Here is a 23,803-nt window from a genome sequence, read left to right on the forward strand (position 1 = left end):
AAACTGAAACTTTAACATCTTCTGAGAGCTAGAAGACAAGTAATTACATTAGGACAGTTTTTAGACTCGGGTAGAAGATAAAAGGTGGGTGATAGGATGGATCCATTTTTATTATATTAAGAGCTGGCAGTATTGATGTTGTCTAATTGATGTTGTCTAAACCTACTGGTTTAGCTAGCTCTCCCAATCAACACCTGTGATTACTGTATGCCTCGCTGTATGTCTCTCTCAAATGTCAATATGCCTTGTATACTGTTGTTCAGTTTAGTTATCATTGTTTTAGTTTAGAATGGAGCCCCTAGTTCCACTCTTCATACCCCTGATACCTTTTTTGTCCCACCTCCCACACATGGGAGGGAGATGTTCCACTCTTCATACCCCTGATACCTCCTTTGTCCCACACCTCACCCATTACAACCAGCATGTCCAGAGATACAACCTCTCTTATCATCACCCAGTGCCTGGGCTTACCTCCGCTGTACCCGCACCCCACCATACCCCTGTCTGCGCATTATGCCCTGAATATATTATACCATGCCCAGAAATCTGCTCCTTTTATTCTTTGTCCCCAACGCTCTAGGCGACCAGTTTTGAAAGCCTTTAGCCGCACCCTCATACTACTCCTCCTCTGCTCCGCAGGTGATGTGGACGTAAACCCAGGCCCTGCATGTCCCCAGGCACCCTCATTTGTTGACTTCTGTGATCGAAAAAGACTTAGTTTCACGCATGTCAACATCAGAAGCCTCCTCCCTAAGTTTGTTTTACTCACTGCTTTAGCACACTCTGCTAGCCCTGATGTCCTTGTCGTGTCTGAATCCTGGCTCAGGAAGGCCACCAAAAATTCTGAGATTTCCATACCCAACTATAACAGTTGCAGTCTACTGCAGAGAAAGCCTGCAAAGTAATGTCATACTTTCCAGGTCCATAGCCAAACAGTTCGAACTACTAATTTTAAAAATTACTCTCTCCAGAAATAAGTCTCTCACTGTTGCCGCCTGCTACCGACCCCCCTCAGCTCCCAGCTGTGCCCTGGACACCATTTGTGAATTGATCTAGCTTGATCTAGCTTCAGAGTTTGTTCTGTTAGGTGACCTAAACTGGGATATGCTTAACACCCCGGCAGTCCTACAATCTAAGCTAGATGCCCTCAATCTCACACAAATCATCAAGGAACCCACCAGGTACAACCCTAAATCTGTAAACAAGGGCACCCTCATAGACGTCATCCTGACCAACTGGCCCTCCAAATACACCTCCGCTGTCTTCAACCAGGATCTCAGCGATCACTGCCTCATTGACTGCATCCACTACGGATCCGCAGTCAAACGACCACCCCTCATCACTGTCAAACGCTCCCTAAAACACTTCTGTGAGCAGGCCTTTCTAATCAACCTGGCCCGGGTATCCTGGAAGGACATTGACCTCATCCCGTCAGTTGAGGATGCCTGGTCATTCTTTAAAAGTAACTTCCTCACCAACTTACATAAGCATGCTCCGTTCAAAAAATGCAGAACTAAGAACAGATATAGCCCTTGGTTCACTCCAGACCTGACTGCCCTCGGCCAGCACAAAAACATCCTGTGGCGGACTGCAATAGCATCGAATAGTCCCCGCGATATGCAACTGTTCAGGGAAGTCAGGAACCAATACACGCAGTCAGTCAGGAAAGCAAAGGACAGCTTCTTCAGGCAGAAATGTGCATTCTGTAGCTCTAACTCCAAAAAGTTCTGGGACACTGTGAAGTCCATGGAGAACAAGAGCACCTCCTCCCAGCTGCCCACTGCACTGAGGCTAGGTAACACGGTCACCACCGATAAATCCATGATTATCGAAAACTTCAACAAGCATTTCTCAACGGTTGGCCATGCCTTCCTCCTGGCTACTCCAACCTCGGCCAACAGCTCCGCCCCTCCCGCAGCTACTCGCCCAAGCCTCTCCAGGTTCTCCTTTACCCAAATCCAGATAGCAGATGTTCTGAAAGAGCTGCAAAACCTGGACCCGTACAAATCAGCTGGGCTTGACAATCTGGACCCTCTATTTCTGAAACTATCCGCCGCCATTGTCGCAACCCCTATTAACAGCCTGTTCAACCTCTCTTTCATATCGTCTGAGATTCCCAAGGATTGGAAAGCTGCCGCAGTCATCCCCCTCTTCAAAGGGGGAGACACCCTGGACCCAAACTGTTACAGACCTATATCCATCCTGCCCTGCCTATCTAAGGTCTTCGAAAGCCAAGTCAACAAACAGGTCACTGACAATCTCGAATCCCACCGTACCTTCTCCGCTGTGCAATCTGGTTTCCGAGCCGGGCACGGGTGCACCTCAGCCACGCTCAAGGTACTAAACGATATCATAACCGCCATCGATAAAAGACAGTACTGTGCAGCCGTCTTCATCGACATTGCCAAGGCTTTCGACTCTGTCAATCACCATATTCTTATTGGCAGACTCAGTAGCCTCGGTTTTTCTGATGACTGCCTTGCCTGGTTCACCAACTACTTTGCAGACAGAGTTCAGTGTGTCAAATCGGAGGGCATGCTGTCCGGTCCTCTGGCAGTCTCTATGGGCGTGCCACAGGGTTAAATTCTCGGGCCGACTCTTTTCTCTGTATATATCAATGATGTTGCTCTTGATGCGGGCGATTCCCTGATCCACCTCTACGCAGACGACACCATTCTGTATACTTCTCGCCCGTCCTTGGACACTGTGCTATCTAACCTCCAAACGAGCTTCAATGCCATACAACACTCCTTCCGTGGCCTCCAACTGCTCTTAAACGCTAGTAAAACCAAATGCATGCTTTTCAACCGTTAGCTGCCTCCACCCGCACGCCCAACTAGCATCACCACCCTGGATGGTTCCGACCTAGAATATGTGGACATCTATAAGTACCTAGGTGTCTGGCTAGACTGTAAACTCTCCTTCCAGACTCATATCAAACATCTCCAATCTAAAATCAAATCTAGAGTCGGCTTTCTATTCCGCAACAAAGCCTCCTTCACTCACGCCGCCAAACTTACCCTAGTAAAACTGACTATCCTACCGATCCTCAACGTCGGCGATGTCATCTACAAAATAGCTTCCAACACTCTACTCAGCAAACTGGATGCAGTTTATCACAGTGCCATCTGTTTTGTTACTAAAGCACCTTATACCACCCACCACTGCGACCTCTATGCTCTAGTCGGCTGGCCCTCGCTACATATTCGTCACCAGACCCACTGGCTCCAGGTCATCTACAAGTCCATGCTAGGTAAAGCTCCGCCTTATCTCAGTTCCCTGGTCACGATGGCAACACCCACCCGTAGCACGCCCTCCAGCAGGTGTATCTCACTGATCATCCCTAAAGCCAACACCTCATTTGGCCACCTTTTGTTCCAGTTCTCTGCTGCCTGTGACTGGAACGAATTGCAAAAATCGCTGAAGTTGGAGACTTTTATCTCCCTCACCAACTTCAAACATCTGCTATCTGAGCAGCTAACCGATCGCTGCAGCTGTACATAGTCTATCGGTAAATAGCCCACCCAATTTTACCTACCTCTTCTCCATACTGTTTATATTTATTTACTTTTCTGCTCTTTTGCACACCAATATCTCTACCTGTACATGACCATCTGATCATTTATCACTCCAGTGTTAATCTGCAAAATTTTAATTATTCGCCTACCTCCTCATGCCTTTTGCACACAATGTATATAGACTCTCTTTTCTTTCTACTGTGTTATTGACTTGTTAATTGTTTACTCCATGTGTAACTCTGTGTTGTTGTCTGTTCACACTGCTATGCTTTATCTTGGCCAGGTCGCAGTTGCAAATGAGAAGTTGTTCTCAACTAGCCTACCTGGTTAAATAAAGGTGATATAAAAAATATAAAAAAATATCTCAGGGACTGGAATGTCTAGGTATACTATTTTCACAGCTGTTGTGATGTACAGGCTTCTCTGGTCTAATGTACAGGCTTCATTTAGTAACTGTGTCTCAGGAGAACTTTCAGCTACAGTAATTTGTTTACTACTGTATCTCAGTCGATATCGTTTCACTTCAGGGAATCTGAAAAAGCCTACAGTATATTCGGAATGTATTCAGACCCCTTCACTTTTTCAACATTTTGCTACATTACAGCCTTATTCTAAAATGTTTTAAATAAAAAAAAATCCTCATCAATCTACAAACAATATACATACAAATTTATAAAAAATAAAATGTAAAAAACGTATTTACTTTAGTATTCAGACCCTTTGCTATGAGCCTCGAAATTGAGCTCAGGTGCATGCTGTTTCCATTTATCGTCCTTTAGATATTTCTACAACTTGACTGGAGTCCACCTGAGTTCAATTAAATTGATTGGACAGGCACACACCTGTCTATATAAGGTCCCACAGTTGATAGTACATGTCAGAGCAAAAATCAAGCCATGAGAGCGCTCCATAGAGCTCCGAGACAGGTTTGTTTCTAGGCACAGATCTGGAGTTGGGTACCAAAAAATGTATGTAGCAATGAAGGTCCCCAAGAACACAGTGGCCTCCATCATTCTGAAATGGAAGAACGTTTGGAACCAGGCTCTTCATAGAGCTGCCTGCCTGGCCAAACTGAGCAATCGGGAGAGAAGGACCTTGGTCAGGGATGTGACCAAGAACCTGATGGTCACTCTAACAGAGCTCCAGAGTTCCTCTGTGGAGATGGCAGAACCTTCCAGAATGACAACCATCTCTGCTACACTCCACCAATCAGGCCTTTATGGTAGAGTGGCCAGATGGAAGCCACTCCTCTGTAAAAGGCACATGATAGCCCGCTTGGAGTTTGCCAAAAGGCACCTAAAGGACACTCAGACCATGAGAAACAAGATTCTCTGGTCTGATGAAACCAAGATTGAACTCTTTGGCCTGAATGCCAAGCGTCACGTCTGGAGGAAACCAGGCACCGCTCATTCCCTGGCCTATACCATCCCTACGGTGAAGCATGGTGGTGGCAGCATCATACTGTGTGGATTTTTTTCAGCAGCAGGGACTGGGAGACTAGTCAGGATGGAGTGAAAGATGAACGGAGCAAAGTACAGAGATATCCTTGATGAAAACATGCTCTAGAGCACTAAGGACCTCATACTGGGGTGAAGGTTCACCTTCCAACAGTACAATGACCCTAAGCACAGAGCTAAGACAACTCAGGAGTGACTTTGGGACAAGTCTCTGAATGTCCTTGAGCGGCCTAGCCAAAGCCTGGACTTGAACCCGATCGAACATCTCTGGAGAGACCTGAAAATACTTGTGCAGCAACGCTCCCCATCCAACCTGACAGAGCTTGAGAGGTGTGCCAAGCTTGCAGTGTCATACCCAAGAAGACTTGAGGCTGTAATCGCTGCCAAAGGTGCTTCAACAAAGTACTGAGTAAAGGGTTTAAATTTGTGTAAATGTGATATATATTTTTTACATTTGCAAACATTTCTTAAAACGTTTTTTTTTGCTTTGTCATTATGAGTTATTGTGTGTAGATTGATGAGGGAAAAAAAACGTTTTAATCCATTTTAGAATAAGGCTGTAATGTAACAAACTGTGCGAGAGTAAGAGTAAACTGTAGGAAGTAGAAAAGGGCTGAGATGGGAAGAAAACAAATTGGAGGAACATTGTGTTGTATTAGTGTGCCTTTGAAAAAGCTATTAAAATAAATCAGATTGGTTGCAACAAAGAGATTGAGGGTGAGAGGGGGGGGGGGGGTATAGAAAAGGAGAGAGAAGAGAGAGAAAGAAGGAAAGAAAGAGAGAAAATGACAATGAAAGAGGCAAGAGAGAGAGAGCAGCTTCCTCACCACTCTCTGCTTGGAGTTGGGCTTCTGCAGTAGCCACTCGATGTCAAGCAACTGCACATTGGATTGCCAGAACTGATGGTGGCACGGCAGAGTGGTGTTGTCTCCGACGACTCTCTTCATTTCTGTCTGGGCGCCGGCCGTCAGCAGGCTCAGCAGCACTGGAGAGAGAGAGAGAGAGAACAAAGACACTGTCAGACAACTAGAACCAGATACACCACCAGACAGCAGCCACAGGCAGAAAATATCTGGAGTAAAAAACCTAGTGAGATAGGAAACCCCATCAGAATTACTAGGACATAACACATAATAGAAACAGAATCAAACAAACAAAACCATCTAAACCACAATGAGACAAAGACTATAACTAGAGTCAATTTCTCCCAAGCTCACCTAGCTGTCAGGTTGTTTGCTGTACGACAGGGTCTGAGTTGCACTAGGCTCCGTCAGCTGTGTATGTGGGGCTTGTGGCTTGGACCCTGGCCAGTGGCCAGACTGTCAGGGCATGCTATGCAGTGGGGGTCGCAGGGTTAATTTATTGGAGGATGCTGGACAGCCCCGCTGGGTTGAGGGGAATTAGACAGAGGCGTCAGGGGGATTTAAAGAGGAATGGAGCTCGTGGGGGCCGTTGGGTGATCAAGGGGACATACGACTCTCTTCCACTGGTAGACCCAGCACAGGGAAAACAATGCACATGCTCCACAGCCCCCATGACGCCTCTGGCTTACTCGTTCAAATGCGCTAGATATTTTTGGTGCTTCAGCATTAACCTAACGCACATTTCATTTAGCCACTGCAGAGAGCCGGCTAAGAGCCTGGCTTCAAAGTGCTCTAAATAAAGTTATCAAACGCTTGTTCGGCTGCAGTATGTCCTGGTCATGTAAATATACTCGTTTTTATTACTCAGTGGTGTGTCGCTGATTAGGTGCTGAGTGGTTCAATAAATCACTAAATATACAATGTGGTATACAAACACTGTATTTCCTGTGGGCTGGCCCTGGGTATATCGGGGCTTGAGAGATTAAACAGACAGCGACTCATTGAAAGAATGCCTTTGTGCCCTATCATCCTCGATCACATGTTGTCAATGTTCAGTGGATCACCATATGTGGTCAATGCATCAGCCGGAGGCACATTTCTTCTTATATAGTGGCCAGCCTCTCAGGAACAGCACACGTCAGAGCGGTCAGAGTCAATGAATGATCGCTCGTCTGCCTCATAAAATAGGTGACTTGGTTTAGGGATGTGGTAAAGAGGGCGACATCTTAAAAGTTCTGTCACTTTTACCCTGCCTTCATGTACATATCTACCTGAAATACCTGGTACCTCTACAAATTGATCTGATACGGGTACTCCCTGTGTGTAGCTCCACATTGATCTGATACTGGTACTCCCTGTGTGTAGCTCCACATTGATCTGATACTGGTACTCCCTGTATGTAGCTCCACACTGATCTGATACTGGTACTCCCTGTATGTAGCTCCACATTGATCTGATACTGGTACTCCCTGTGTGTAGCTCCACATTGATCTGATACTGGTACTCCCTGTGTGTAGCTAGCTCCACATTGATCTGATACTGGTACTCCCTGTGTGTAGCTCCACATTGATCTGATACTGGTACTCCCTGTGTGTAGCTCCACATTGATCTGATACTGGTATTCCCTGTGTGTAGCTCCACATTGATCTGATACTGGTACTCCCTGTGTGTAGCTCCACATTGATCTGATACTGGTACTCCCTGTGTGTAGCTCCACATTGATCTGATACTGGTATTCCCTGGATGTAGCTCCACATTGATCTGATACTGGTACTCCCTGTATGTAGCTCCACATTGATCTGAAACTGGTACTCCCTGTATGTAGCTCCACATTGATCTGATACTGGTACTCCCTGTGTGTAGCTCCACATTGATCTGATACTGGTACTCCATGTATGTAGCTCCACATTGATCTGATACTGGTACTCCCTGGATGTAGCTCCACATTGATCTGATACTGGTACTCCCTGGATGTAGCTCCACATTGATCTGATACTGGTACTCCCTGTGTGTAGCTCCACATTGATCTGATACTGGTACTCCCTGGATGTAGCTCCACATTGATCTGATACTGGTACTCCCTGTGTGTAGCTCCACATTGATCTGATACTGGTACTCCCTGTATGTAGCTCCACATTGATCTGATACTGGTACTCCCTGGATGTAGCTCCACATTGATCTGATACTGGTACTCCCTGTGTGTAGCTCCACATTGATCTGATACTGGTACTCCCTGTGTGTAGCTCCACATTGATCTGATACTGGTACTCCCTGTGTGTAGCTCCACATTGATCTGATACTGGTACTCCCTGTGTGTAGCTCCACATTGATCTGATACTGGTACTCCCTGGATGTAGCTCCACATTGATCTGATACTGGTACTCCCTGGATGTAGCTCCATTCTTGTGCATTTTACTCCCCGTGTTTCTATTTAAATGTTGTATTATTATTTTTCAACGCTGCCTCGTTGGGATAGGCTGATAAGCAAGCATTTCATGGTAAAGTTGTAGTCGACAACTATGGCAAATATATTTTATTTGGTACATGGAAGGAGGTATCATACCTGCAAACCCGTTATTCATAAGAGGTTGAATGACTCATAATGATGACATCATTACTCTGTGAACTTTGTGTGCAGCTCTAAAACTTTATTTGACTTTCACATTTCCCTGATGCAATAACCCTGGGCTCAAGTCACCAAGTCACTCACATCCATCTGAGTCACCACGTTGACCCAACTCCAGACGCCCTCTCTGACTGGCACCCAGCACCACAGGAAAGGAGGCCATATTACAGTACAGCAGGGCCCTCAGTCTGCTCAATACAGCCCTGGTGACAGGGCACATTACTGAGGTCCTCCTACTGCTCTCGCTCTCCCCTGCTCTGCTGAAATCATTACTCATCAGAAAAAATGGCCACCTATTTCAAGCCAAGGAGCTCCCAACTCCCCTGAAGGTATCCCCATTCATGACTTTTTAATGCAGCATTTGCAGAGCCATTCATCTTGTGGGCACCCCGCAGATATTACTTGGATGGAAGTCATGGAGGGGAGCCTAGCAGAGAATGATCCAGCCAGCACAGAGGACTGTGGGCATCCTCTCAGCATAGCTCCTAATCACTTTGAGGAGGAGGAGGAAGGAGGAGGTTGGCTGGAGTGTGTGTGTGTGTGTGAATGAGAGAGTGAGTGACCGCTGAGTGTTAGGGCCCGGTGATGGTCCGTTGGGAGCCCAGTGCATGCTGCTGGCCAAGGCCTGTTCAAGCCGTGCTGTCTAGTCAGTGCCCTCACACTTGTCACCACGGAACTGAACCCCCTGCTCGGTGTGCTGGGCCAGATAACAGCTAGTAAGCTCACCTCACCTCTCCACCACCTGCCCTACTTCCTCCCTTCGCCAGGGGACTCACAGGCTGGGGAGTCGGGGAGAGAGAGAGAGTTTTGCATGGGATCGATATGAGTAGGACCAATTATCAAAGGCAGTATATGGAAGGTTGTGTGTTGTATGTGCAATTAACTGTGCTGTATATCGCCCACTCCTTTAGCCAACTTTCAATGACCTTCCATCAAGCACACTGAGCCAATACAGACTGCATGGGTTTGGAATTAGGCTTCACTTTATCATCGGTCAATGGATTTACCACATATGAAATGATCTAACTTTCAGCCAACAACATGACAAACAATACAATGCCTTTATAGTAACACTACAATCAGCTTTTACATCCTCAGTTTATGGTCTTGGAGAGGGGATTTTGTGCTCTGGGGTCCAAAATAAGTCTACCTTGAAGTCGAATCGTTCTCAGATTTTTTGGATTGGCTTCATTCACAGTGTTCACAGCTGTGGCGGTTTGGACCGATGGAAACCATCATTTGTGAGATACCCAGTATGCGGCATACCAGGGTGTCACAGCATACTATGGTGATTTTGTAAAGGAACCTCAGGTAGTCTTTAGTTTATGCCCTTGACATTCAATGGTCTAATATAGTGGGATTTTTCAGCTTACTTTAGTTTGTTATTTCAGCCGTTTAAAAAATAATAATAAAAAATAAATAAAAATAAAAATCGCACATAAATCTTGAAAAAGTCATACATGCACATTAGTAAAATCATGGAGGATAACACACAATAAAGTCTGGGACTTATTTCCATTGTGGTCCTCTTGAGACAAGATGGCTAGGCAAGATCGAACACAGTATGGCACTGAGGTAATAAAACATAAAACCAAAAGAAGAAGATCTATCTCATCACTGCAGTTACATCGCAGGGTACATTCATATGGGCACAGAAGACAAACAGTTTGGTACCTTTCCCAGCATTACTTCTGAACCTGTATAAGCACACATTAGCAACACCTGATCTGGTGCTGTGGTTGTGTGCATCCCTAACATGCAGAAAGTAATCAGTCAGATATCTGGACGCAGAACCATAAATACTAGTGTAAATCAGACTTTAATCTGGGACACCCTAGCATCAACAGGCAGCCAGCTGAGTTCCTGAAAGCAGCTCCTGCCTATGTGAGTATGTGGACTCAGGATCTTTGATGTTATACTGAGGATAGATACAGGCCTAGGTCAGACTTTATCCCCCCTTCTCATAGAGAGGTATAACTTTAGCTTGTTTCCATGGGAAAGATGCATTGTTCAAGAGAGAGATTAACGATGTGTAATACAATGGGCAATTTCCTCAGCAGAATTTCTAAGAAACCTTGCAGGAATATTATCCAGGCCTGGGGCTTTGGAGCATTTATGCTCTGCTATCATACTGGCTACTTTGGCTACCTTTGCAAGAGAAAAAGAGTTTAGCTGAACCCCTAACTCAGTATAATACTTCTTGACTTGGTCGTTTCCATACAAACTAGAACTGGTGGGCAGCATGCTGACAACAGAAGTAAAAAAATAATAGTTGAATTACTATGAATACCGGAGACACAGTAAATAGTCTGAGACATTATCTACTGTCAGGCACAGCAAAATTGTCAAAACATCACGAGCAGACCTCGGTTCAAATACTATTTTAAATATCTCAAATACAGTACATTCAAAGTAACCTTTCAGATATATTTTACTTGAAAAGACAAGTCCCACTTGGCACACACTGGTTGAATCAATGTTGTTTCCACGTCATTCAATGAAATTAAGTTAAACCAACGTGCAATAGATGTTGAATTGATGTCTGTGCCCAGTGGGGTGGTTGAATATTTTTATGTAGTTGGAAATACAATTGGAAAGTATGTTAGAGTATTGTAAAATACTATTTTCAAATTCCTGGATTAAATGCATGAGTGTATTTTGTCAGTGTATTTGAAATACAATTTGGCAGACTATTTGTTTTTTACAAATAACCATTCAAATACAAGTACTTGTTTTGGGCTGTGTATTTGAAAATACTGAAATACACAAACAGTATTTTAAATACCAGATACTCAAATACACATGTATTTGATACCAGGTCTAATCACGAGGCATCTATGTGTTCACGTCTTCTTGACATTCCATAGGGCCCTGGGAAATTGTATGTTTAGGAGGCCATCTTAGCTGAGAGCTGTGAGTCAAGGGGGTGTTTCGCGATAAGGTAACTATGTTAATAACTTCTGGCTCTGACGAGACACCCCCCTCTCTCCCCCTCCTCTTCTCTCATTTCCTCTACTCTCTGGACTGGGATCAACATGGCTGAAAATTGACATTTTTGACAGGGCTCAGTTACCCAAGCAAAGAAAAGAGCTAAAGAAATGTCTTATAATGAACAAAAGGGGACCTGGCAGCAGCATAGGCTTAGAGAGAGACAGGGAGACAGAGGGACAGAGAGAGTGAGGAAGAGCTGGGGCGACTATAGTGGAGGAACCAATTTCTATGAAAATGCCCTAGGGGGAGTTGTGCTCCAGTAAATCCACCTCCCCGCAGAATGGTACAGTCTTATTATAGAGCAGCCAGTGGGACGCAGGCAGGCAACGGCCCCAGATCTTTCACATTGCCCAAAGTCAAGCTCCACGTCCCATTCAGCACATTGGCTTGGCTGGGGCCTCAGCACCGCTAAAGCTCCTGACCTCTGGCTCTCACAACTGTAGAGATCAGGGGAGGAAAAAGAAGAGAGGGAAAAGAGAAGAGAAGGCCCAATGTCTTGTGTTTAATAAGTCCACTCTGTTTGCCATGGTCAACAGATTCGCCACAATGAGCTTGAATCTCACTGTAGCTCTAGGGAAAAGCAGTGGGAAAAGTGGAGGACACATAACTAACTCCTTTAGAGTTCTATATGTATTTGTCCTTTGTAATAAGAGTGCATGTGTGTGTGAACAGTATGTGGGTGCTTATGTGTGTGTGTGCTGCATGCTTTATGTGAACATCTGCTGTCTCAGAAATGCACTTCCATACTCCTCTAGCTGCATAATGGAAAAAAAAAGACCTATCTCATGCTGACGGTAAATCAAGGCCACTGTGCAAACATGTGAAGTAGAATATAGCAGTCGTAGGGCATACAGAGTTTCAAATTGCATAGGAGTTACCAGCTGATCCACACAAGGTCCAGACAGGGAGAGAGGACTGCAGCATTCATCTCTCAGCACAGTCACTCTATACTAAAGTTTTTATCTTGCTCCACTGACAGGCTTCTCTGGCAGGAGAAGAAAACAGAGGGAGCGGACAGGGAGAATTAGAACAATGGGCTGAGACATAGAGAAATGCCTCCCGGATAACCAGGTGCACTGAATTTGGCTTAGCTCCATGGTATGACTAATATGTGTGAAATGCATCAGAAGCAACTGGTGACATACAGTTGAGCTGGGGACACATTCAAATGATGGAAAACGCTGAAATAGTCAGAGGTCACAACCAAAGTTTCCTCAAATTTTTTTGGGCACCGAGCATATTTCAGGTCTGCTGAGCACAAACTGGAACGTTATGACAATTCTGTGCATCTTCCAGTGCGTTTACTGTGAACACTGAGGCTGTACCCGCTTTAAGTTACAGGTTTAACAGTGGCCTTGTAGGCTACTGTGACTATTTGATCATAATGTAGCCATAACATTTCAACATGGAAATACAGTAGCTGTTCTATCATTCAGCCTACAGTAGCATCCAATGTGTGGTCTTCAATGTAGGCCTACATTACATGAGACTTTTGAAACATGTAGGGCTTGACATTATCACCTGTTTATCCACTTGTCATTCAGTGAAGGTGGTGACTGGAAATGTGGTGTCGTTTGATACAATAAATTACTTCATAAAATAAAATGCATTATTATTTCCATGCCATTATTAGAGAGAATCAGACAAATTATGCTACCCTCTGCCGATTGGCTACTTAGCTTATTCAAGCCTGTCTTAAAATACAACACTTTAAGACAAAAAGTCTGACTCACTTTTTAAAGATGTCTAGAAATGTATACATTTTGTGCTCCTGTAGGAAGCAATCACTCCCCTATTGCTGACTATAAATGATATACAGTGCCTTGCGAAAGTATTCGGCCCCCTTGAACTTTGCGACCTTTTGCCACATTTCAGGCTTCAAACATAAAGATATAAAACTGTATTTTTTTGTGAAGAATCAACAACAAGTGGGACACAATCATGAAGTGGAACGACATTTATTGGATATTTCAAACTTTTTTAACAAATCAAAAACTGAAAAAATGGGCGTGCAAAATTATTCAGCCCCTTTACTTTCAGTGCAGCAAACTCTCTCCAGAAGTTCAGTGAGGATCTCTGAATGATCCAATGTTGAACTAAATGACTAATGATGATAAATACAATCCACCTGTGTGTAATCAAGTCTCCGTATAAATGCACCTGCACTGTGATAGTCTCAGAGGTCTGTTAAAAGCGCAGAGAGCATCATGAAGAACAAGGAACACACCAGGCAGGTCCGAGATACTGTTGTGAAGAAGTTTAAAGCCGGATTTGGATACAAAAAAGATTTCCCAAGCTTTAAACATCCCAAGGAGCACTGTGCAAGCGATAATATTGAAATGGAAGGAGTATCAGACCACTGCAAATCTACCAAGACCTGGCCGTCCCTCTAAACTTTCAGCTCATACAAGGAGAAGACTGATCAGAGATGCAGCCAAGAGGCCCATGATCACTCTGGATGAACTGCAGAGATCTACAGCTGAGGTGGGAGACTCTGTCCATAGGACAACAATCAGTCGTATATTGCACAAATCTGGCCTTGATGGAAGAGTGGCAAGAAGAAAGCCATTTCTTAAAGATATCCATAAAAAGTGTTGTTTAAAGTTTGCCACAAGCCACCTGGGAGACACACCAAACATGTGGAAGAAGGTGCTCTGGTCAGATGAAACCAAAATTTAACTTTTTGGCAACAATGCAAAACATTATGTTTGGCGTAAAAGAAACACAGCTCATCACCCTGAACACACCATCCCCACTGTCAAACATGGTGGTTGCAGCATCATGGTTTGGGCCTGCTTTTCTTCAGCAGGGACAGGGAAGATGGTTAAAATTGATGGGAAGATGGATGGAGCCAAATACAGGACCATTCTGGAAGAAAACCTGATGGAGTCTGCAAAAGACCTGAGACTGGGACGGAGATTTGTCTTCCAACAAGACAATGATCCAAAACATAAAGCAAAATCTACAATGGAATGGTTCAAAAATAAACATATCCAGGTGTTAGAATGGCCAAGTCAAAGTCCAGACCTGAATCCAATCGAGAATCTGTGGAAAGAACTGACAACTGCTGTTCACAAATGCTCTCCATCCAACCTCACTGAGCTCGAGCTGTTTTGCAAGGAGGAATGGGAAAAAATGTCAGTCTCTCGATGTGCAAAACTGATAGACATACCCCAAGCGACTTACAGCTGTAATCGCAGCAAAAGGTGGCGCTACAAAGTTAAGTTAAAGTTAAGGGGGCTGAATAATTTTGCACGCCCAATTTTTCAGTTTTTGATTTGTTAAAAAAGTTTGAAAGATCCAATAAATGTCGTTCCACTTCATGATTGTGTCCCACTTGTTGTTGATTCTTCACAAAAAAATACAGTTTTATATCTTTATGTTTGAAGCCTGAAATGTGGCAAAAGGTCGCAAAGTTCAAGGGGGCCGAATACTTTCGCAAGGCACTGTATAACTGGGCTAATAACTCACTAACTAGCAAAGGATATGAACAAGCTGTGCAGACGTGGCTACATGAAGCTCTCGCTTTGATCTCAAAACAAGCGCATCTACTCATGCTGTAAGCACAGTCCAGTTCAAAGTAAATGACACAGATGGTCTATGGTCTATTTGCATATAGGCCTACTGCAGCTCTGATTGTTTATGCCGCACGGGTCTGTGTAGAGTACTGGCTGAGTAGTGCATGTCAATGCAATAGAATCCTACTCCGGTGTTCTGCCTACAACAAAAATCTCTTGCATAGTTAGTTTTGGTATGTTGCATTGAAATTGGATAATATTGCATTGATTCAATCACAATTACCACAGTAAAGAGAAACGTCAATAGTGTTAACAGGGAAAACTCTAGAACAGTGGTCACCAACCGAGTCAAGATCACTACGAGTCAAAATGCAACCCAAGATCTACCACTCAGTAAGCTATAGGCCCAATACATTATCACTGCACATTGGCTTTGCCAATGCATTGTTGTTCAGGACATTTAAAAAAAATCATATTTCAAAATTTGAGGTAGCCTATATGATCATACAGGTAATAGATTCGTTGTTATATTACTTGTAAAGCACTTTTGAGTGAGCGTACATTTAAATAATTTGCTTTTTATTTTACTGGGCTTATGGTGCCTGCATCTGATGGTCAGTCTCAACAGGAGAGAGCAGCAGACTGACGGTCCGCCTCTCAACATTCCTCCGCTCTCCCTTTCCTCCACTGACACTGACCAACAAGGGACACAGTCTTCCAGCTGATGACGAAACTCGAGCCACACAGCATATTTCTGCCTCATGCACAAATTGATGCCTCATGCACATGTTGTTACTCCTGTGAACAGAGAAAGTGAAATATTCCTCGATATTACTGTAGGTTTACCTGCTAACCTACAAAGCATTTGGTCGATTTGGTCCTGCCGTACATACCTACACGTACGCTACAGTCACAAGACACAGGCCTCTTTACTGTCCCTAGAATTTCTAAGCAAACAGCTGAAGGCAGGGTTTTCTCCTATAGAGCTCAATTTTTATGGAATGGTCTACCTATCCATGTGAGAGACGCAGACTTGGTCTCAACCTTAAAGCTTTTATTGAAGACTCATCTCTTCAAAAGGTCCTATGATTGAGTGTAGTCTGGCCCAGGAGTGTGAAGGTGAACAGAAAGGGTCTGGAGCAACGAATCGCCCTTGCCGTCTCTGCCTGGCCGGTTCCCCTCTCTCCACTGGGATTCTCTGCCTCTAACCCTATTACAGGGGCTGAGTCACTGGCTTACTGGTGCTCTTCCATGCCGTCCCTAGGAGGGGTGCTTCACTTGAGTGGGTTGAGTCATTGACGTGATCTTCCTGTCTGGGATGGTGCCCCCCTCGGGTTCGTGCCATGGGGAAGATCATCGTGGGCTATACCCGGCCTTGTCTCAGAGTAGTAGGTTGGTGGTTGACGATATCCCTCTAGTGGTGTGGGGGCTGTGCTTTGGCAAAGTTTGGCCCTGTCCGGGGGTATCGTTGGACGGGGCCAGTGTGTCTCCCTACCCCTCCCGTCTCAGCCTCCAGTATTTATGCTGCAATAGTTTGTGTCGGGGGGCTAGGGTCAGTCTGTTATATCTGGAGTATTTCTCCTGTCTTATCCGGTGTCCTGTGTGAATTTTAGTATGCTCCCTCTTTCGCTCTCTCTTTTTCTCTTAGAGGACCTGAGCCCTAGGAACATGCTTCAGGACTACCTGGCCTGATGGACGCCTAGCTGTCCCCAGTCCACCTGGTCATGCTGCCTGCGGCTATGGAACCCTAACCTGATCACCGGACGTGCTACCTTGTCCCAGACCTGCTGTTTTGGACTCTCTCTCTACTGCACCTGCAGTTTCTAACTCTGAATGATCGGCTATGAAAAGCCAACTGACATTTACTACTGAGGTGCTGACCTGTTGCACCCTCTACAACCACTGTGATTATTATTATCTGATCCTGCTGGTCATCTATGAACGTTTGAACATCTTGACATTTTTCCTAGCCACCGTGCTTCTACAATCGGCATTACTTGCCGTTTGGGGTTTTAGGCTGGGTTTCTGTACAGCACTTTGACATCGGCTGATGTAAAAAGGGCATTATAAATAGATTTGATTGATATGAAAAAAGACCCACTAATAATAAGAATGCAAGCCTATAGATACACTTTCCTACTCATTAGTTACTGCTGCAGTGCATTCTGTGAAGCTGAAAGGAAATAGGAAGAATGCGCATGTTATGGCTTATAAAAGTGATCAATACAAAGTGTTGACAGCTCTGAGTAAGAACTTAAACTCACTCATAAAAACAGCAGCTCTTTGTTGTATTTGTTGACAGTCTCTAGTCATGGTTTTAAACATTCTGAAATCTCACAGTATCAAGCTATTTTATGCCTGCTACATTACTGCAGACAGTCATCTTGATTTGTACCCTCACACATTAAATGGTTCAAATTGACAACAGTTCGCCTATCTGGCACACAGGGCAGCAGAATCCTGAATTGGGTGCACCTACAGTACCATCTGAGACAAAAAAAGGCTTTATAATTTTTTTTTTTTACAGAAATGTTTAGCGATCGACTAGGAATGCCTTAGAGATTGACTAGTCGATCCCGATCAACCGCTTGGTGCTCTAGAAAGTTGAGTGAAGTTCAATCTCTTGATTCTCTGTGAGCTAATATTTATGTGCAGCAATCTCAGGGCTAGCTTAGAGGGAACATTGGTCACAGCCAGAAGTACAGCTTGGTGTTCAGAAAGATCAGTGAAATGAATACTTGTGGGTTTGTTGACAACCTGTTGCTATACAAATGGTAAATATACTGGTGCTTTCTTCACAAGGAAACAGTTATTACAGAGATGGGCACAGAGGGAGGTAAAGCATATGCTCTCATTTATACTGCTCTCTGAGGTGGACTTGAAACACTGAAATGCTCTCACATCTCTGATGGCTCCCCAGACAAGAGCCATGCTCTGAGACACTAGTACAAACTAACAGGCTACAAAAACAACCCTCATCAGACCTCTCACAGAGACTCCTTTATACAGCCTCATATACAGGCTCTTTTTAATTAGTTCTTCTGAAGGGATTCAATATTTTTTAACTCTACCAGAGATCACACCTTAACATTAAATTGTACGCGTTGCAGGCACTCCTTAATTTTTTCTCCTGTGGAATCCAAGAGGGCTGTGTTTTTTTGCTGACTGGAGGCTGCTTTTTGAAGGGATAAAGTACCCATAATCCTTCTCTGCATTGCGCCCGGCAACCAACACCCCTTCTGCTAATATGGAACTTTTCTCCATGCCACTAACAGCACTATTAAAGATCAGGGCCATTTCAAGCATGGAGAGAGCCGGGGCTTGAGAGGAAAATGTTTAAAATGAGGGCCCAGTCATGTACACACTCATCTGCGATGATGGATTCCTAAGAGCCTGGCTAGAGCAGGCGGGTACAAAGGAATGGAATCGCTTCAAGGATAATCCATATGACCTGGAGGAGAGAAACAGGGAAAGGGAGAGAGCCTATGGGAAATAAGGAATGGGAGATGAAATGAAAGGTCTGAATAATATACGAGCGCTATTGTTGGCTTCATTAACATTTATTTCAAGGGCTTGTCATCTGTCACATCAAGCAAAAAACGGACACCATCCCACTGATAGAATCCTAAAATAGATGCTAAATTTGTTTCATGCCGAGCGCTTTTAATTCACCCAAAAGTTCTCAATAAACTAGCAGCAGATAAATGCCTCAAAAAGCTAATTACAACTTTTCCCAAAGGAACGCCAAGTCACGGAATCCTGCTTACATCTTCCAAACCCTGCAGCTGTCGTCATCATACTGTATACATGGGTGTTATCCAAGATCCTATGGATGTTCCGTCAGCTGCTTAGCCGTTAGCGTTAGCTTAAACGACCAGGGCTCCAGAGTGTACCACATGTGGTACTCGAGGCGTTCCAATAAGCAGCCACCGCCGCCCCACTTCCTCCCTTTACCTTTATGTGGCTCAGTAAAACCGTAGCTCCACATATGACAGAGTGGAGTTACGAACCCCTTTGGCCCTGCAGTCTAGGGGGGATGGAAACAAGACCCGTAACATATCTCATGCAAATCATAATCGTGAAAAGGAACAGTGAGAACTAAAATAAATTCACAGACAACCTAAACCTACCGTCAAACACATAAGGTTTATTTCAAACACACGGTAATGGGGAGGAGGGGCTGAGCTGGACCCAAGGAAAGAACTAATAAATATATATTTTTTAAACCTAATCTAGTCTTACCTGCTTCAAGAACAGTTAGCTAACTAACCAATAAAATACAGTGGGTGGTCCACCCAGTTCTAACTAGGGTACTTAGAGTTCTCCTACGGGTAATGTATGCCCATGGGCGACTTGGCTTCGTATACCCTTTTCCCACCAAAAAACAGTTTTACATACTCACAAGATAACGGACAAAATGAGATCTAGGCGCAACAACAAAAGAGAGATGTATCAATCCAGAAAGAGAGAGAGGAAGTTTGGGAAACAACTGACTGGGTTTTTAAAACAAGGGAAAGGGAATGTGATTGGGTAAGGGAAAAGGAGCAGGTGTGTCTTCAGTGGTGACTGATTGGCGACAGATGACTGCCACCTGTGACTAGGGCAGAAGGAGAGAAAACAAACACACACAGGATACCTGTATACGTAACAAGTGGCACAGGACTTAAAAGTGCTCAAACACAAAAACACCACTGATAGTCATTGGTCGAGTTTGAATTTTAAACCCATATTCATCAATCCCTGAGCTGATAAGGTAAAAATATGTTGTTCTGCCCCTGAACAAGGCAGTTAACCCACTGTTCCTAGGCCGTCATTGAAAATAAGAATGTGTTCTTAACTGACTCTCCTAGTTAAATAAAGGATAAATAAAAAATACATTCTTCGTTTCCATTTTAATTATGCCAATGCATCTTAAGAGATTCCAGGCTCCCTCGCAGGATAATCGCTGGAGGCTTGTATGGTGTTAAACCGTTTAAGGTGTTATTTTCAGCTTGAAATAACACCATGCAAAGGACCTCCTATTTCCATGATGTGTTCTAAATAAACAAGCCCCCCCCAAATGTCAAATGGCCTGGCTTGCGCAAGATAACACGCTGAACAGCTGAATTGTGGGGATTGGACAAAGACCCTCTTCTCTGCTGTGGCAACACATCCTCCCCACATCTGGCCACTACAAAACATACCAGCATGTGTGTGCATTCGCTTTGCTACAAATGACTAGAGTGTCTATATACAGTACGTACTTAGCTTTCTCTTCAAATTAAATCAAATCAAGCTTTATTTATACAGCACATTTCAGACATGGAATGCAACACAATGTGTTTCACGGAAAAGAGTGAGAGAGCGTGAGAGAGAGAGAGAAGTTTAGACTTACTCCTCACAGAAAACAGCTAAAATGACTAATGTGCTGGTCCTTGGCAGAATCTCTCTCTCTCTCTCTCTCTCTCTCTCTCTCTCTCTCTCTCTCTCTCTCTCTCTCTCTCTCGATGTGTGTTTGCTTCACATGTGGTTTGGGTGTGGGCCTTGTAAAGGGCACATTCCCCCCAGAACACACACACAGAGAGAGGGGGAGAGCGACACACAGAGACGCACACAAAGAGAGAGACACACAAACACACACACCCTTGCAAAACCTTTGCTAGCCCCCAATGCCCCACAGCGTAGAGCGGCCACATTTCATGGACAGGGGACTGAAATCCCTTGACACGGTAAGACATTCTCAGACAGGCTAGAATAGACTGCTTTTTTGCCATTTCCACAGAAACATTAGACAACTTCGCTGAAAATCATTTTCACTTGTGTGTATACAGTAAGTACGGATGGAAAACAATGGCAATATTTGACTGAGTCAGAAATTCATGATATTTAAAGAAAACAATTATACATCCTGTTAAGACCATACATGTATTCTCACAGAAACTATTAGGAAAACCTGTATTTAATTCAAGCACAATCACAGTTTCTCCAAGAATTCAGAAAAACTATTGTTTTCTGAGCTGGGCCTATTTTTCGCTTTGAGTGCCATTATGTTATTTTTCTTGGCAAACAAAAAGGTTATTTTCCAGGATTGTGCAAACAGAAAGGAAATATTAATCACAGAGGATTATTACTGTAACAGTTAGCTGGTGAAGAAACAAGAAACAATAACTAGAAAAAGACAAACAGTCATAGATTTGCCTCCATGGGGTTCAGGCTTGGCTTGACCCTGACATCAAAACAGATGGTGCAGTCAACAAGGAAGCTGGCCTTATGAATTAAAGTACTGTTTAATACTGCCTCACCTGCTACTGATAACAGGAGCTGTCCTGTTGGGTATTGGCATGATATAAGCTAAATTATGCTTGGGACAGACATATGGAGAAGGCCTGAGACCAAACACAATTGCCATGGTATCCATACATGTATCAACAACCTTTTTGTGTACTATTTCACCTGGCACAACAGGTGTGCAATTCTCTCCATTATTCAGGACACAAAATAGACAATGTTTATTTCCCTGTTATTTATGCGGTCTAATCTCCATTTGAGGCTGGCTGCTGGTGAACTCCACTCACATTGTTGGTGCTGCCTGAATTTGTGCATTGACCTCTGAAGATCAATACTTAATACGCTATGGTGCTGCCAAGTCCATTTAGCTGCAATCTGCTATTTTTTATGTCCATTAGGTGGAAAATAAAGCTGACTAGGTGGATGACCACAGGAAGTGGAATGCATGATGTTCACCCAGTCTCTGTGGTGATGAATGCTCTGTAGTGGCGTACTGTACGACCAATAAAAACATCAGATGCTGTCTGCCTCAAGTATTGTGCCATTAACTTTTATTAAATGCAGTTCAATACTTTGATGATGATGTTTTAAAGGAGTCTCTTTAACTCCTTTTACAAGATGTGGGAAGACAATAAAACACATGAGAGTAGACAAAGGATGGTGGTGGTACGTGAAAACAGGGCTGTTTGAAAACAAAACGGCCTGGGTTTGGACATGCTAACGCTAAAGCATGGCTTTAGACAGCATAAAACGGCCTGGATTTGGACATGCTAAAGCTAAAGAATGGCTTTACACCATAAAACAGCCTGGGTTTGAACATGCTAACACTAAAGCATGGCTTTAGACAGCATGAAATAGCCTGGGTTTGGACATGCTAAATCTAAACCATGGCTTTAGACAGCATAAAACAGCCTGGGTTTGGACATGCTAATGCTACATTTTGTGGGTTCAGCCTGAGCGTGCTGCTGGGGCTCTGGATCCTTCCCTGATTCCTCTCCTCTCCACACACATTTAATTTCATTAGCTTGTCCACTGCCACTGTCTGTCAGTGTTGAGGCCCTTGAGTTCACCCAGGGTTAGACAGAGCATTTCTGAACAAAGGCACTGAAGCGCTGGGCTGTGTCCATGGACGAATATGATCGGAACAACAACAGAACAGAGCGGCTCCTATGTTGTACATTTCACAAGCTAATTGAAAACAGAGGGGACGCTAACTCCCTCCCCTGATCCGAGGCTGCTAGCTCACCAGCAACATATTAGCACTGTCTCCAGACTTATGGTATGTATCTGACTTATTATTTAGTTGTTTTACCTTTATTTAACTAGGCAAGTCAGTTAAGAACAAATTCTTATTTTCAATGACAGCCTAGGAATAGTGTGTTAACTGCCTTGTTCAGGGGCAGAACAAACTATTTTACCTTGTCAGCTCGTGGATTTGATTTTGCAACCTTTCGGTTAGTAGTCCAACACGCTAACCACTAGGCTACCTAATTTGAATTGACTGACAAAGCAGAAAATAACAAACACAGTACACCTGAAACCAGGAGTGGATGCCTGATGCTGTTGTTGCTGCCTAGGAGTGGAGTCACCCTGTCCATCCTGTCTGATGACTGGGAAGAGCACGCCAATGGTCGCCATCTCAATTTTTCGAACTTGATCACTAATAATCAGAATAATTTGAGAGTGCTCTTCTCGACCATTGATGGTCTGATAAATCCTAACCTCGCAAACCTATGTGACCTTTCTTCCACATCGAAATGTGAGGAGGATGCAGCATTTTTCAGAGATAAAAAAGCAAACATTAGGCTGGGTATCAGTGAAGCAAGACCTGATGAGAAGTTTGATAATATGTGCTCTAGCCTACCACACAAAGGCACTATGGATTAATTTCCCCTGGTTGACATAGACATGCTCAGGAAAGTGATATCACAACTTAAGCCTTCTACCTGCCTCTGATCCTATCAAGTCAAATCAAATGTATTGATATAGCCCTTCTTACATCAGCTGATATCTCAAAGTGCTGTACAGAAACCCAGCCTAAAACCCCAAACAGCAAGCAATGCAGGTGTAGAAGCACGGTGGCTAGGAAAAACTCCCTAGAAAGGCCAAAACCTAGGAAGAAACCTAGAGAGGAACCAGGCTATGAGGGGTGGCCAGTCCACTTCTGGCTGTGCTGGGTGGATATTATAACAGAACATGGCCAAGATGTTCAAATGTTCATAAATGACCAGCATGGTCAAATAATAATAATCACAGTGGTTGTCGAGGGTGCAGCAAGTCAGCACCTCAGGAGTAAATGTCAGTTGGCTTTTAATGGCCGGTCATTAAGAGTATCTCTACCACTCCTGCTGTCTCTAGAGAGTTGAAAACAGCAGGTCTGGGACAGATAGCACGTCCGGTGAACAGGTCAGGGTAACATAGCCACAGGCAGAACAGTTGAAACTGGAGCATCATCCTATCCCCACCACCTTCTTCAAAATAGTTTTTAATTGTATATCTGAAGGAGTGCAAGCTATTGTTAATCATTCCCTGTTCATAGGGACATTCCCACTGCACTAAAAAC

The 23,803-nt window shown here is 44.0% G+C and overlaps 1 protein-coding gene across 4 annotated transcripts in view; it reads right to left on the bottom strand.

The window, feature by feature from the left end:
• Positions 1-23,803, bottom strand: part of LOC139382426 (CXADR-like membrane protein) — a 94,848-nt gene that overhangs the window by 8,364 nt on the left and 62,681 nt on the right. For all 4 annotated transcript variants that reach the window (XM_071126470.1, XM_071126472.1, XM_071126471.1 and 1 more), the window contains one exon: positions 5,803-5,960. In XM_071126470.1, the coding sequence (XP_070982571.1) occupies positions 5,803-5,960 (158 nt within the window). The remainder of the gene's footprint in view (positions 1-5,802; positions 5,961-23,803) is intronic.

This window comes from Oncorhynchus clarkii, chromosome 24 (assembly GCF_045791955.1).
Source record: "Oncorhynchus clarkii lewisi isolate Uvic-CL-2024 chromosome 24, UVic_Ocla_1.0, whole genome shotgun sequence".
In the NCBI taxonomy this organism is placed as follows: domain Eukaryota; kingdom Metazoa; phylum Chordata; class Actinopteri; order Salmoniformes; family Salmonidae; genus Oncorhynchus; species Oncorhynchus clarkii.